The 17,011-nt window shown below is 39.5% G+C and overlaps 1 protein-coding gene across 1 annotated transcript in view; it reads left to right on the forward strand.

Annotated features, from left to right (window-relative positions):
* Positions 1-17,011, forward strand: part of ASXL3 (ASXL transcriptional regulator 3) — a 102,559-nt gene that overhangs the window by 8,667 nt on the left and 76,881 nt on the right. Inside the window, exons 3-4 of the mRNA XM_026051598.1 lie at positions 1,287-1,350; positions 3,125-3,207. Coding sequence (XP_025907383.1) covers positions 1,287-1,350; positions 3,125-3,207 — 147 coding nt within the window. The remainder of the gene's footprint in view (positions 1-1,286; positions 1,351-3,124; positions 3,208-17,011) is intronic.

Below are 17,011 nucleotides of genomic sequence, written 5' to 3' on the forward strand. Positions count from 1 at the left end.
ACCCCGTCCATCTTGCAGACTTCCAGGTAGAAGGCACATCCTTTGTGCCCTCAGTCGCTGTCCCTTCCAATAGCTGCACGACACGACATGAATAAATAGGGCGGATTTGATCCCCGGTGCCAGAGGTGCCAGCCAGTGCAACCCATTCTTCTGCCGCTGCTCTCCTTAACAAGATGCAGTGAAACAGTCACACTCTTCCTGAGAGTTCCTGGGCTGCTTTCAATTTCAGCATTGCCCAGTCACTGCCCAACAAGATATGATGGAATGGGTGGGTGGAGTGGGAGGAAGGAGAAGGATATTAAAACACATAGAGACTTCAGCATTCCTTTTTTCTGACCAGGGAGTCTGTGGCTTCATTATGCTACTGCATTTATTTTATCATTTGCTTTAAGGGACAGTTAGTAATTCAGTTTGATTTTCTACTACTATTTTTAAAAGACTTATAAATGCGAAAGTCATTGTGGGTCCTCGGTGATGTTGGTGGCAAGAGACACTAGTGCAATTTTCAGTTCATTGTAACCTTTAGCTCACAGATGCTTAAATAATACTGTTTTCTGTAGCTGGGGGAAGAAAATAATGGAATTGTCATTAGAATGTTTTTCTGAGTAGTTATTTTTATTTTCATGCCATGATAAATGAGTTGGCTAAAGGKTTTTTGGAAGCAGAAGTGGGAGGGGGGCCGGAGGGGCACAAAAAACATCCTTGCAAATATTCTCAACTAAATCTTTATTGTGATAAAGAAAAATAAATTGGCTGCAYGATAAGATTGTTTTCAAATTAAGCAGATTGAGCTGGACAATTGTGCTTTCCAGTTAGGGTACGAAGCAGTTCTTCAGAGCCCAGGCCTGTGCTGAAGGGCTTCGATGGGCAGAGTGGATGCAGGGTCCGTGCGGAGCCGGCCCCACGGCAGAACCCGGCCGCCCCGCGGGCCGTTGTTGGCTCTGGCAGCACCAGCCAGCCCAACATGCCCCGCATTTCAGCTCGCCATTCTGCCCTGAATGTTTCCTTTGTGCCATGGCATTTAAACGCTGCCCCGTGGCTTTGGCTGAGCCCTGGGCCGCGGTGGCGCCGTGCTGCGTGCCGCGGTCACTGTGCTGGTGAAGACGCCCGTGTCCCGCAGCCCGTGTCCCGCAGCGCCGTCACCTGCGGTGGCTGCGCCGCCTTTCTCTTTCCTCCCCACTGGCATCCACCTTGCCTGGTGACACTCAGCTCTTAACTGCCTCGCTAGAGCAGGATGCGGTGGCGTAGAGGAGGGGACAGGGCTACCCACATTTTCTCAATTGCAGGGAGCAGCTGCCCAGGTGTGCTGAGGGGCCTGTACTCAGGAAGAGAAACAGGGAATCCTCCACAGTGAGTAACCCCGCTTTCAAGTGCACCCAGTTTCTTCATGGCCGTGTCCAGTACAGTGTAGTTTCCTCTTCTGTCCTTTCCAGTTTTACCCAGTTTGCCCTCTGGAGTCTTCCCAGTTCAATTCAGTTCCCTCGTTTTCCTTCTGTTTCAGTGTGTCATTTTGCTGTATCTGTTTTCCTTGTCTTCCTTCCAGAAGTTAAGGTTTCCATTTTTGTCTCTTCACAGCATTAATCCTTTCTCATCTTAGTCTTAATCCGACATACGTTGTCATTTTTCCAATGTGTCAGTGGTTCTTCCACTAGCRCAGCATGTAATTTCTCTTCCCTTGCTGTGCAAAGGCCCCCTTTCCAGCCCTTGCAGCTCCTTCTGACCGTATTCATTGTCATGCTCTTTCCTGACCACTGTTCTTTCTCCTTTCAAATCTCCCTTTTGAATCTTGCCGATTTATGTACGTGCAAGAAGCTCACTTCAGCTCCCAAACCTTTCTAGTGCAGCCCTCAATCTGCATTTTCCTTTTGTAGAACTGAAAGGTAAGGGCTACCAAGCACACCTTTAACAGAAGATCCTAAGGATTTGGTAAACTGTGTTTTGGATGAGAAAGGGAGAAACAGGCAGCAAATCAGAACTGCGGAATGGCAGGAGAGGGCTGAGCTGGACAAGGACCTGGTCGTGAGGAGGGAGGCTTTGTCTTTTGGCGAGCTGCTTGATCACAGCCCTGGGTGACACCCTTCACACTTTGGTGATTCCCATGGCACGATTTGGTGGTGTCTCTAGTTCCTCGTGGGCAGGTGACCACCCAGTAGTACCTGCTTTCCCAGTTGCCAGCCATTGGTAACCATCAGGACGGGGTGAGTTTGGAGACCAAACCGATTTCTCGTTTGCCCATGGTGGAAATGCAGGACGTTGCTGCAATATGCTGGCAAGACACGGTAGAGAAGCTTGCATTGCTCCTGCCTGTGCTGCACCTTTTGTTGCTGAGTAAAAGGGCTGTCAGCCTGGCACTTACATGGGCAAAGCAGTGGCTGATGTGGGTAACTGCTTAAAACTGATGGGGGAAAAAGGGAAATGCAAAAAGTAGAAAATCCCATATAAGATGACTGTAGCTGGGAAGAAGAGTGGGTTAATTTGGACTCAATTGGAAAAGGCAAAGGAGTGGAAAACTGAGCTGAACTGGAAAAATATACTGCACTTTGAGTCATGTAGCATCTTACGTGCTTCTGTGACTGCTCCAACTACTTCATTTTTCATCTTTGTTAGAAACAAAAAAAAACATTTAAAATTAAAAACCTATCTGTGTCAAACTGTGTCACAGTAGCTCTTCCTCTGCAAATGGAAGCTCTTAGACAATTTTTTGAGGTCATGGCAGAACCTAAGTGTAGAATATTCAAATGACCTAAAATAGTTTTTAAGTAATAGAGGAAACTAGCTTTCTCTTTCTTTCGTTTTTGCCTTTTTTTTTCTTGCTGCCTGAAAGAAACTGTTTTCTGCGTCCTAAAATTAGTTTCGTATTTTAACTCTTTGGTTTATTTGGAACCTGGCAAGAGTATTTCCCAGGCATTTTAGCAGATGATACAGACAAGCAGCAAGTAGGTCTTACTCTTGCTGCAGTTTCCTGGCTTGTGTCTGACCTTCCAACAGACAGAGGACTCCAGTCTCAACACTACAGTTCCCTGCCTTTCACAAATGATCGTGTAGAGACTGCATGTTCACATGACCTTTAAAATTCACAGGACAGCTGTGCCTTGTCACTTAAACATTTATTATTTCTTTTTAGGCATTGGAAAAATACCCCAACTCACCAATGACTGCAAAACAAATATTGGAAGTCATTCAGAAAGAAGGGTTAAAAGAAACAAGGTCAGTGTTCATATATTAATATTCTTAGTATCTCTTTGAAAACCATCTAGGAATTGTGTATAATTTTGAAAAACATTGAAGTGCTGGTTAATGACTGAGTCTGTATCTCAGTATGCAAGGTGGAAAGTGTGGGGTTTGTTATTGCAAGACTTCTGAAATGCAGCTGGCTTAACTTCATCCCTTCCAAAAAGAGTCTGTGGACCAGCTCCAGGGCACTGGCTTTTCTGTGGGAAGATGGTGTGATCTGCTCAGATGGCCCCAGTGCTGCTCCTCGTTTCYGCGGGTAGTTCCAAGCGAGACGCCTGGGCTGCCTCTGCCACCACATGCGTGGACAGAGCAGGACGTGGAATGGGCAGCTCTGACCGGCTCTCKTGGGCTTGTGGTCACTGCTGCCGACCTGCTGCCGGCGCCCAGGGTCGTGGGGGCTGCGCTGAAAAATAACTGGGATGGGAGGAGAGCAGTGCCTGAACTAGGTGGCTCCAGAGATTGCATCCTGACTTAACAAATTACAGTGTACTTTGGATGTAGATATCTACTATAATCATTAAATCCTTAGAGCATAGGCGGGCTATCCAAAGCCTATGGAAATCAACAGTTGCCTTCCATTGATTCCAGTGTATTATTGATCCGATAAGCATGGCCTGTGGCAGGTAGACATGCARCGTGTCAATCCTTGCAGGTGGCTACATGGCAGATCTTCTAGTGAACTGCAGATGAAAACTTGACAAGAAATAAAATAAAGGAGAAAGTAGTTGTTAGGTGGTGGTCTCCTGTAAGATGCAGTTTCTTCTTCTTGAAATGATACAGTAAATATTTTCTGTACTAATAAATCATTTTAATAAATGTTTCTGTCTCAAAGCAAACAAAGGGCGGCATCTGCTTTTATTTTAATTATATTCTTTTAGCTTGGCGCCTAAAATCTAGAGCAAGGGAACTTCAAAGACCATTCAGAAGAGCAAAGACACACTAGATGTGTTGCTTCTGAATTTACTCTGGTGACCCAGAAGTAACCATGGGATATCATTTTCCTGAATGTAATATTAAGAACACCTAAGAAGGCGTGCTCTGCATAGTCATTTGCAGTGTACAGTTATGCACTGCCTTGTTCATGGCTTCGTAACGTGTTTGTAATATCTGTATTTTGGTAGAATGGCAAAAGATGATGTGCAAGAAGTTGAATTCGCCTCCTTTTACAGATAAAAGATGTTTTAGTTTCTGCCAAGAAACTGCTTGAAGTATGTTAGGCTATGACAAAGAAAAAAGGGAKGGGAACTTTTGAAAACAAATGTCCAAACATCTGGGTTATGCTGCAAGGATTTGCATAAAACAAACAAATTGTTTGAAAATCTGTTTTATTAAGGTACACTTTGTCACAGCAGTGAATAGATTGCTACTTCTYACATCTTGTCATGTAAGAACACTGCATGTGAAAGACTCGGTTCTAATTATGCTGATAATAGCATTTCTTTGTAATTTTGAAAGTTCTTGATTGCCTGAATAGTGAGTGAATAAGATTTGTTGTGCAAAAGTTAGGAGAGGAACTGAAAGCAGCTTTTTACTGTGGCTTAAATACAGAAAATGTGTTGCTTTTCTAATTGCTACRGAGTAAATAATGGGAGAAAAACTCCTGTAAGGAGCCTGAAAGCTAGATCTTCTCTTTCATTTCTTTAGTAATTCAGAAGCTGAGAATGGCAGGCAAACKGGAAAGAAAATCAGATACATTCTAACATGGTTTGTGTTATGTGCAGGTGTGCATGAATATATAATAGACTGCAGGATCTCATATGCAGAGATGAGTATTTAAATAAGTGAAACAGCATAACATTTAATGTGCTTTGCTTCTTACCTGAAAAATTGTTTTAAATTACAGGTTAGATCACCCTCAATTAATTAGCCTAAAAATTAAAACTTAGACAATTCTTAAGACATAAAATATGATTCTTTATTATTTTTAAAACTATATGTATTCTTATTTAGCTTATGATTTAATTTAAAAGTTTATGTTTCTGTTGTATTTTAGTAATGATTWGGCACAGACACAAAGTTGTCGTAGTGCCTGTCTCTTAACAGGAGCTCCTAAGTTGTTAGACTTGATGCACCGTTGTTCACTGGGCCTTGGTGCTTCAGTACTGTTTCATTTTCACAGTACTGGGCCCGAATCTTCCATTTACTTTGTTAGTCTCTGCAGTTTCCCTCAGTAGTTGTGATGGCTTTGCCGTTGCTGAAGATGGTTTTTCCTGCTCTCCGTGACACAGTCAGCTAAGAGCAACAAGGGGCAGAGATTTCATGATGTGCAGTCACCAGGATGGCACTGTTTCTTTCTGCATGGGGTTGCGTGTTCTTCCAGGCTGGACTTGAACCAGCACTATATTAGTACATTAATATCCTTTACTAATTACCCTGCTTATCAATGTCAGCAGAACCTTGGCAATCCKAAGTGAAGTTCTTCAAAAATTTTCCTGCTATTCCATTTACAGATGTGCAAGATTAATTGGCTTAGTCATTTTTCAAATATATTGTAGCAGTCATTAATCTCAGACTTTTTGCTGTGGTAGTAAATCTGAATGAGTAATCTTTTTTTTTTTTTTTTTTAGCAATCTCATTGTAGTCATCATGGACAATCTTAAAAAAGACACAGTCAGACTTTGCAGTTTCTTCTCTTGTTTATTTTTTTTTCGTAGTAGAGATATCACATTCCACCTGTACATTTTTACCACTGATAAAAAGCAGATATATATTGGAAATTAAAATAAAAAGCTACTGAGATATCCTGTGAGAGTTTATACAGCTATCCAGATGTACATATTATTGGGGATGTACATCTTGGTTTTATATGTTAAATACTGTTCTAGTTGTGATGGYTGGTTGTGTGATCTTCATGTGGGCAGTTCTTCTGCTTCCTAGAAGGAGTAAAAGCTTTTAAGGCATTTACTTTTGGGGATGTAGAAAACAGGGCGGGTTATTTGCCCCCAAAAAAGTATTTTATGTCTATATTAATTTTATATTCATGTCTCTGGTGATAGTAACAGTACAAGACTGGGAGGCTTAATATTGAAATTCCCTTAATGAAGTGGGTAAACAGCAGATAACTCCAGTGCTCCGGATTTTCCTTCGGAGCAGCCTTTCTCCTTGTTCTTTTGATGGCAGCTCCCTGTCCCATCATMCATTTCTGCTGACATCCAACCTGGTGTCCCATGCATCCCAGCATGAGGTTTTGGCACTTTTGCTAGTGTGGCTGCTGGTCGGGTTATGATCAGCTCAGAACACCTCAGTGTTCTCCTATACTGCTGCCTAGCTGGGCATTCTCCATCTTATGATTCTGCTGTTATTTACTCCTGCTAAGGTCTAGAATTCCCTGTGTACTTTCAATTAGTTGCATTTTCTGCAGGGTATTTCTCAATTTTATTAAGATAATTTTAAGCAGTAATCTTGTCTTTCCGCATGCAGGTAGCCCATAGAAGCTTAGTGTCATCTGCATGTATGAAATTACTTCCTTTTGCAGGTTTGTATATCTGTCATTAGCTTACAAGAGTCTCATAAGAAACCAAGTCTAAAGCCTCACTGAAGCCAGGCTGCCTGCTGCTGCTCCCATATCTACAGGTTTAATACTCTGTCAAATATATTTTGTTGCATTTGAATAACCTGTTTTTCACACATCTGAGGTGTTACCTTATTATCTGAGAAATGCTTCTATGTTTGTTCCTTACTTTGGGGAAATTGAAATTAAATTGCTCAGCCTCTATTTCCTTGGCTGTGCCTGTCCCAGTTTTTTTAAGGTAGACACTAGATATTTTCAAGGCTTTTGGGATTGCTGCTGTTCTGTATGAATTCTGAAAAATAACTGTTAATAATTCTGACACTGATCCAGACACCTCTAAATACCTTAGGGGGAATTTCAGCAGACTTAGTTGATTTGAGAACATCTAACTTAATTACCATCTAACCATTTTTGCTCTTGTTTGTCCTCAGTGTGGGTTTTATTAGCTGTCTAATTGGACAGTTGAAAATTATCAGAGAGATAAAAATAGGTCAGAAGTTAGTAAGAATCATGTGTTTAGGTTAGGGAAGAGAAGATTAGGGCTTAGATATAGTAAGTCTTCAGATACATAAATTATCTTGCCTATCTGATGTGACAAGAAATAAGACCTTTAAACTATAGCAACAAAAGATTCAGATTAGATAGTGAGGAGGTTTTCTAACAAGGATAATTGAGTGCTGTCATAAACTGTGGAGTCTGTATCTCTGGATCACTCTTAAAAACAATTTCGATAGATAGACATCCGCCATGGATTGTGTGGAGTTGGCAGGTTCTGCCTTGAACCAGGGGAAGGGTCTGACAGATCCCCAGGCCTTGTTTTTCTGTGCTGTTTTTYAGTTCAGCTTGCACTGCTTGGGCCATCCTTATTGTTTGAGCCTTGGGGGAAAATATCCAGGCAAAATCTGATACACGTTTGATGCTGATAGCTGTAGATTACATGCTGGCTTTTCTGTAGTTCCCTTCCTCCTTGGCTTGGTGAGGCTGGGGAATCGGCTCGTTTTCTGCCTTCATGTCTGGAAAAGATTAAAGCCAAAGAACCTTAGTACAAGTTAAAAGCCAGTAAACTTTGAAAGTGGGACAAGCAATGTTTAATTTTTTGGAGTGTAACTTTACCCCCCAGCTATACTGGCTATTTACTTTCCTCCTCCATTATACTGAGGACTCTAACCCCTGAAATGGGATCACTTCATAGCATTTTTGCTGTTCAGCTAGAAGAATTGACCTCTGCATTGTCAAGCAACTCAGACTGTTGTCTCCAGTTACTTTACAGAATCTGAAAATCTTCTGTCCATTTTCAGTTTTCCAATCAGAGTCTTGAAACCTCTTTTTTTTACATGGCTCTTTATTGCTCCTTATCTCAGCTATAAGCCTCAGTCCTAACTCCTCTTCTTCTTCCCCTGCATGTTTTGAGTTTGGCAGTGCAAGATTAGGCAAGCTGTAGTCACAACTACTTGTTGTGACTGTAGCCTTTCAGAAGAGCAGGAAGAGATGCTTGCCACTGGCAACAGAGCTATTTCTGCTTCTCTCCACCTTGTTGGTAATATTTATCATGAATTCTATCATAACATACCAAGTCTTCTGAACCTAGGAAAGCAGTGAAGTATGRCCCTAATTAATCTCAAGATACTCTTAGATTTACACTCTTTGTGCAGAAATACTAAGCCCRTGGTCAAGCTGGAATTATAAACATCTTTGAAATGCGGAGCGGGATCGGTAATGGAATAAAACATCTGATCTGTGCAGGGTCTGCGTTTAGCTCTTCAGTGAGATGGTACTCCTGGAAATATTCTCCTGCGCCTCTGAGTGCTTTGATCTGTTTGCTGGTGTCTCTGTGAGCCTTTGAACACTTCATCCTTAGATCCTTAAAACTATTGTCTTAGCAACAACAACAAAAAAACATTTCTTAATGGGACTGTTGCTGTAAATAGGCTAAATGAGCTGGCAGCTTGGAGCTGGTTCCTTGTTTTAGTGTCTGCATGTAGGTAGAAAGAGAAACTTCCTTTTTCTACGGTTTCAAGATGTCGTTGTGATGAAGAATTAGTAGCGAGTCAGTTGCCTTCCCCTTAAAGTCAAGTGTAGTCATCAAAGGGTCTTAAAAATGTCACCGAAAGAACCAGTTTTTGTCATATGGAAGAACACCAGTAGTTAAAAGGCTTCAGTGGTTGCTTGTGTCTGATGGAATTTATTGGGAAGCCTGTTCAGCTGAAGGAGACTACAGCTTTATCTTTAAGGTAGCTATTCCCTACAAGAGGCTGAAAAGCAGACTCGATGGGAAGAGAGAGAAAGCTTTGGCCTGGCCGTATTAGACTGATTCTTATGTCTCTGCAGATGTTGCTTTGAGCTATTGAGCTCTGGAAGAAGCAACCTTTCAGCACTGCCTGTTTTCCTATATAAATGCACTTCATGCACCTCTTGGAAACACTCTTCCTCCTAGTGTAACAACCAGCTGCCTCATGTGTAGGCAGCTGTGCTTGCCACAGGCCACCTGCTGAAGATTTGCCTTGCTCTTCCCTGTGCAGTCGTTGCCCACGTGGATCCTGCCATGCTGCCCGTGGCTCCTAGYGTGGATGCAGCTCCTCAATCCTGACTCCAGGTGGGAGACTGTAGCATGGATCCTCATACCCAAGTCGTTGCCCTGATAGTTATTCCAGTTTTTGCTACTGATGTAGCCCTCACCCAGCTCGGGCAACAACCCAAGTCTTAACGCAGGAACGATTGTAGCTTTGGTAATTCTGGCCTATGTTGCCACATTACCAGTGCAAAACCATTAAATTACCATTTAAAGCTGGCTTGCCATATGCCATACGACAGTGATTCTGGCTTTCTGTTGCTTTACAGAGCTGTTCTTAGTTGGTAATAAAATAGCTATTAAATAACAAAGTCTCAAATCTATTCTATCATCTAGTTGCAAAGAAGATTACAAGCCCTTTTTTTTTTTTCTTATTTATCAGTGGGGCGTCTCCTTCCATTGTGTATGCCTATAAAATATTTCTATATGAAACTTGCAACTGTTTAATGTTGAGCTCCATTAGCTTCATTTTTTGCTCCGCTTTCAAGATTTTAGAGATTATCTATAATCGATTTCTCTTTTAATGCTGCTTCTCTTTCTTTCACGGGACAATGAAGCCACTATCTAGGGACTTCARTAAGCACTCCAGTAAAATCGGTCTGCATGTCAGCATTTATGATTCAATTACCTGTTGTTTTGCTGTGACACAGGTAGAAACTGGTGACCCAAATGTCACAGGCAGGGTRAAAATCATGCCTGTGTCTGAGGTGCAAATTCCGTTTTTTAGTTTTATTGGGATATGGATCTAGTTTTGGAAATTTTTGAAAATATTTTAAGTGGTAAGTAGCGCTTTGCAAGTAATAAGAAAATAAGAGTATGACTTCAAACACTTTGGAGGATGTTGTCCTTACTGCTAACTGAGCCATCAGCTGAGATGTGTAAGAAAAGAAAGGTGACCCAAGTGATTTGTTCTGCAGTTGGGTGCAGAGCGAAGAGGGTGCTTTAGTTCCGTGCTCCCAATGCGTCCATCTGTGCAGGGGGTGCCCCTGCTGCAGCATGGCATCCCGGCACTGTATCCCAGCGCGGCATCCCGGCGCTGTATCCCAGCGCGGCATCCCGGCGCTGTATCCCAGCGCGGCATCCCGGCGCTGTATCCCAGCGCGGCACCCCCATCTCCAGCACCTGCTCTGCGCTCGAGCGCCTTCCTCAAACCAGGCCACTGGCCCCACGCTCTCTGCTCACCCCACTCTCCTGTCACCTCTTTTCCCTTGGTGTCACAATTCTGCATGCCCACTGTTTTTAATAGTGCCTTATTTCAGTGTTTATTCACAGTCTAGCTCAGGATCCAAGCAAGCTTTCTCCTTTAGTTAAATTCCATGACTAGTTTTGAGGAAGGAAGAACCCAAGAGCAGTTTCATCATCTCAGCACGTCTGGGAGCTTTAAAACATAGTTTAGCAGCAGTTAAAACTGCCRTCTCAGAACAGTTGATTCCCCTACTTAAAATTGTTATTTTATTGATGCTTTTCCATACRCATTTTTATTTGTGAGTTCAGTGCTTCCGTTTTCCATTTATTGAGCTCTGATACAATAGTCCCTGTGCCTGGGAGCTGCTACAGCATGTGTGGTAACCACCATCCCAGGGAGGAGTAAGAAATATTGCTACTTGGATTCTTTAAGAAAGGATTTGCAATAATGTTCCTCATTCTAAATCTGTTAGCAACTCTGCAAAATGCTTTTTGTAAAGACTGGCGAATTAGGAATGCAGTTGGAGTGAGTGGTTTGCTTCCTTGGTGCTGTAGAAAATGCTTTCATTTTCCTTGTGAAGTTTAATTAGTTTTCTGCACCTCCTACCCAAGCCTAACCTGTATTTTCTCAAAGAGCAGCGTTAGTGGAGCTCCTTTTTGATTTGTTTGCTTGATGCATTATTGTTAAGGGAGGGTGCTTTGAATTGTCATGAAATACTAAAGTTATAATAATCTCACAGAAGTGTAAATATTGTACCGTTAATCTGGCTTTCGGTAATTGGAAACATGATCCCTGTTAAATTTTGTGATGTGCTAAACGGGTTTCACCATTTTAAGATCTGTACTGCAGGAATGTTTCATCTTTGCGTGCACGCCAGCTGCGTGCCCGGGGTTACGGGCAGACTGGCAGAAATTAAACCCCACATAATGGGGTAGTGACATATTAAGAGAGACTCCTGTTTTAATACAAGAGAAAATTCAATAATTTCACTGTAACAAATAGCAGCAGGATAAATGCTGATGATTGTATTTATAAGAGTTAGTAGTTATTTTGTGCAATAAAAAGCAACATTTTATAATAATGGGCATTTTATTTGGAGGTAGGAAACGGCTCTCAGCTGTGAAAATTAATTGGTGTTAGGTTATCMACAAAGTCAGTGTTAGCATATTTCCATAGTGAAATCATTATTTTTATGTATATTTGGATATTTGATGTAACAATTTAACTGTTTTCCTGTTATGATTTCCATGTAGAATATTGATGAAAAGAGAAATCTTTTGTATTATGAATTTTAGCCACTAATTGCAGAGTAACTAAAATTTGTAATTGTGTAAAGATTGTGTCAAGACTTCCCACATTTTCTTAGAAAGTGTAAGTTCTAGTAATATTTAAATAAATATTCTATATATCTTTTTTCTGTAACTTTTCTGTATTTCAAAGAATAATTCTTTAAATTTTCCTTCCGATATTAAGAAAGAGAAACGCGGTAAGGATATCTGAGAGCTGTAAACACATTCAAATCAGCTACTCAAAGAAGTTGAAAGGTAGGAGAGCTTCCCCAGGTCATTAATCCATCCTCCCAGCAGTGCCACCGTCTCCTGTATAATAACTTCCCACAATGTAGTGCTTTGTTAAGCCTGATTTCTTTTTTAAATGAATGAGATCTTCCAGTCTACAGACTGCTTTCCTGTTTCTCTAATCAGTGTTTGCCTGCTGCTGTATGGATTGAAGCGGCATTTTGTGGGAGATAGATATATGCTCTTAGGTTTTGCTGCCCATATGAACCAGCTACACCAGCATCTTTTGTTTGAGAGGAAAGAAGACATGGAAGAGCTTTCTAGAAATTCCTGGCCGTCCATGTCCTGCGTCAAAGATTTCTAATAACTCTTTGGGGAACTGAGGTTTGGTGAAATGTGTTCTCTTTCCATTGCTCTTCTCAGATGGAGGTCTGTCATATGTAGACAGGAGAGCATGCAAGCCCTAAACCGGCCTTTTAAAACGAAAAGCAGAAACAAGAATTGCAAGAGAGCTAYGTGTTAGTCTTGTGGTTTGGGGCAAAATGCAGGAACTGCTTAGGAGTAGCCAACAACCTTCTTCAACAATCTTGTGTTTAGAAAAGACAGCAATAACCTGCTGTATTTGCTTTAGGAAGTATTTCAGCAGGAGTGATTCAGCTCTTAAGCCTGACAGTAACAGGCACATACATCAAGCATTCAAACATGGAGGGATAYGGAGACTGTAGCTGGAAGGAGTTGCCATTTGAATGAACACTTGGGTAAAATATTCTGAGGAAAAGAGTTTAATCCGTTGAAGACTTAAGGCCTGCAGTGAAAATTGGAAGTCTGGCTGGGAACTCMAAGACATGATTGGTTTAATGGATCTACGAGCTTTTTTGCAACATCTGAGTAACCTCAAAAGCTCCTTTTTCTTCCAGGTGCAAAATGAATTATTCTAGGTTTCAGCCTGCTAGTTGCTGATGGAGATTTWTTTGGGGGGTTAGATATAATTGAAGCTTTTCTGTTTTGGTTTCTGAATTTCTCTTTTGCATTGAAAAGTTAGGATTTAAACCTATTCTTTATTACAGCAGTAGCTTTGAATTTCATTTATTCCACAGTAGACTTTTTATGTCCGTATCTCTAAGCACTGTTATCTTGCGGGAGATGTGCAYGACGTTCACAAAACGTTGTAATCTTGGTGTTTTTTTTTTTTTTTGTTAAGTACTATTTCTAGTATTTCACAGCAACTGAAAAAACAAAGAGCCCAAGTGAACACTGCAACACAGGCAGCTCATTACAGATTTTCCACTCCGTATTCAAAAAATTGTCAAGTCCTTATTTTCATCATTACCATATTTTTCATAGAGCAGAAGCATAGTCACTTTTGACAGATTGGATTCCATGTGTTGTACTTGAACGTGAGAGAAGTAAACATTGTCAGGCTTTTTATGAATGCATCAAACTCTAATGGCTAAATTTACTTGTTGGAATGGTTGGCTATGGATATCTTTATGTTTCTGTGAAGATGGGTGTATGTGTTTCAGTCTACCTGTAATTATGCCACTTTCTAACTGAAAGGGGAAAAATGGGAATAATGGAAATCTTCATACTGAAAATGTTACTGCTTCTATTTTAATAATGCACTGGAATATTTCCTTTAAAATTTCAAAGCAGGCTTTCATAGAGCAAAGACCAAAAAGGGCTTCAGAACTTCTCTGCCYAAGAAATATGACAAAGATAAAGTATAACAGTTGAGAAAATTCGTAACAGACATGAATTTCTTTTCCATCTAAGGCTGGTGGATAGCRGTTCTGTTTTATTTCGTTTTGAGTCCCAAAGCCCTTCTTCCTAATTACTGTGAAATTAAATTATTTGCGCACTCCTCATTTCCAAACAAAATTGTAATGAAAAGCCCTTAAACTTCTTCTCTTGTTTACTTACCTACCATTATCTGAAAGAAAAATATGTTTCATATAAGATCTGTTTTTCTTTTAGTCATGTGGAAAACTCTCATCTTCTGCTTGTAATTCAAATAAATGCTGTGTCTTGTGTTGAGGTTGTTTTATGATAGCTGTGTGCTAAAACCAGAGATTGTGTGGCTGGCAAATATTTACAGTATTAATAGGGAAAGCAAACATATGTATCCAAATACAAAGAAGAGAATGTAAATATGTCCAAAGGTGTGTTTATGGGCTTGAGAGTGCAAATATACCCACAAATTCACATGTTTGTACACACAGACACATGCACGCACATGTATAAATRTAGATATGTGTGTATATACAGATATATACACACAGCTGTATATATAGTCACAGAATTATATTCACATTCACCCTCTGCCAAGTTGTTCCAATAGCTAAAACTTTATGGACAAGAGCTGAAAAGAGTCCTAAGAGCTGCTTTTCCTCACAACTTAAAAGAGGACAAAGGAATTTCTTTTGGTTTTCATTTTACTTCTAGTCTGAGAAAAACTAAATGGGGTCTGCTGGCTCCTTTGTTAGAAGTTAGTACTTAATAAAGGGAAAATGGGCAAAAATAGCTAAGCATAATCACCCTATTCAGCATCTTATAACATCCATAGCTACTGCTGTGATCTTTTACCACTTTTAAAATGAGATTCCTTGAGATGTATTTATCTGCTATTAAGAAGCTATGAAGATAAACTGTTCTATACCATTTTTATAAGAGCTTCAGTTACTTAATTTTATATTTCATTCACAAATAAAATAAAGCAGGAGAAGGACATTGACTACTTTCAATAGCCAAGTCAAAATGACATCATCTGTGCTTTACAATGACCACAGAGCAAAAAAATCTATAACCCCCAAAAAAGAATAAGTACAAACTTTCTGAGAAGAAATTTTGAAAAAAAACATACTTCAAGCGTTTTCTTATTTTTTAAAGACTGATGACTTTAAATCAGAGAAACTGTAAGTGAGAATTAGTCAAATTTCAACCCATCTGCTTTAACCCTCACTCTGCTTCCCCTAAAGGAACTCCACTCAACTCAACTCAACCTATAAATTTTCTTTGTTGTAGTATTATAAAAATCGTAATATATACAATTACATCAAAATATTATTCAGCTAAATGATGTGCTCAACTACAYAAAATAAATAATGCTATAGGAAAACAATCAATCTGAGTCTAAAACAGAATGGTAGCAGCTCAGATTCACAGTGTGTTTTTGTCTGTCAATAGATTTAAGACTATGTCTTTTTTTCTTTCTTTAAAATTTTGACACAGTGATGAGGATGGATGACACAAGCTTGAGAATTTCTGGAAGACTGAATTTTGCTTGTGATGATATGTTACATTACATTTTTTTAGTTGTATATGTGTGTGTGTCAGCCCTTTATTCAAAGTTAATTTAATATTGACTGAAGATTCTCTTCAGGTAGAGTGATGGCCCTGTGAACTAAGGCCAGTCTAAAACATTTATTTATTTTAGCCACCAAGACTTTGATTTTACAAATTATTTGATGTAATATAAATATTGTTGAAATGTAAAAGCTATGTCAGTGACATTTTGAAATGAGATTAATTTTTAATTCAGAACTCAAAAACTTTCAGTTCCAATATTAATGAACTGTTAAAGGTCAAAAAAAAAAAAAAGAATAAAGAGATCTACTAATAGTTTGAGCTGCAACAACAGATGGATTAAGTTAAAACACAAGACTAAAAGTATCTGCTCAGTGCTTTGAGGGAAGGAACCAACCTTTTGCTATGCTTTTTGTGCCAAGTTAAACTCCCTTATGTGCAAACAAGCATAACTTAAATGTTTTACACTCCCCCCCAAATATTTTAATTTGAACCAATATGATAAAACATATGCTGCTATATTTTTAAAGGTACAAGATGTGCAAGATGTTACAAGATGTTCCAGGATCACCTATTCCGTATTCACTTCCAGACTTTCCTTAACGAAAAGGGCACTTAGCAAGAACATTTTAAGGGCATAATTACCTCTGATTAGGCAGCAAAATTATAGTAGTTACATTTATTTAATGTAAAATACATTTTTTTTGATGCAGAAGTATTTTTGTAAGAATCAATATTCCCAGAAAATGGTGATTTTCTTTTTGCATGTATTATTTGTGATTGCATCCAGCTACTTCATTCTTTATATCAATTTGATTTTTGTACTTGTATTGCCAGTTGTGAAAAATACACTCAAGTGTTGAATTTTTCTTTAAATACAGACATACTGAGAAAATCCTTCTGTAGTGGAAAGAAAGTTTTGTTTCATTCATTTGGTAGAGGAGATTAAATTCTTTAAATAGTTATTATCATACTAGAGTATGAAGTGAAAACACAGAAATAAGTGCTTCTGCTACGTGTTCTAATTTCTGCTTTGTGGGTTGAAAGCTTTACTTTRAATGCTAAAAATACATATTATACTTTTTCATAATTATAGTAGAATTTGGGATTCGGTTTCAAAAATTTCAAGTTCTGTCACTCAAAAGTCATGCAGTGGTTGAAAATGAACAAGGAAGAAAGGAAGGAAACTGTATTGGTGATTTCCTGGGTCTTTGTTACTGAGAAGGAGAAAGAAGTGCTAGGTGTCCCCTTTCCAATGCCACTACACTGTTGTGTTCACCGCACTCTGCAACAGTCATGATTTTAAACTCTAATGTGAATGATTGATTGTTTTTATTTATTTCACTTTTTCAAGCATACCATACCAGTTAGATGTGTTGTGCATCTCTATTGGTGTAATCCCAATTTAATGATATGCTAATTCTTGTTACATCCTTTTAGGAAAATGGTTAAGACAATTACTCTATGGGTACCTTCTTCAGTTCTTCTTGGCTGTTTTATCCAACCCTTTTCTATTTTTCTAATATCCAGGTTTTCTTTCTTTCCATGAAAACATCCTCWTTCCTTTCTTCGTGTGTTCCTGCTGTGCATGATATAGGTTGGATTTTTTTTTCCTTCCTCTGTATTTGAAGTTAGTCTTCTGATTTCCTCATGGTGTTTTCTGTGGGCACACTTTTGATGATGCGGAATTT

This window comes from Nothoprocta perdicaria, unplaced genomic scaffold, assembly GCF_003342845.1.
Source record: "Nothoprocta perdicaria isolate Ctin4 unplaced genomic scaffold, notPer1 scaffold_77, whole genome shotgun sequence".
Taxonomy (NCBI): Eukaryota; Metazoa; Chordata; class Aves; order Tinamiformes; family Tinamidae; genus Nothoprocta; species Nothoprocta perdicaria.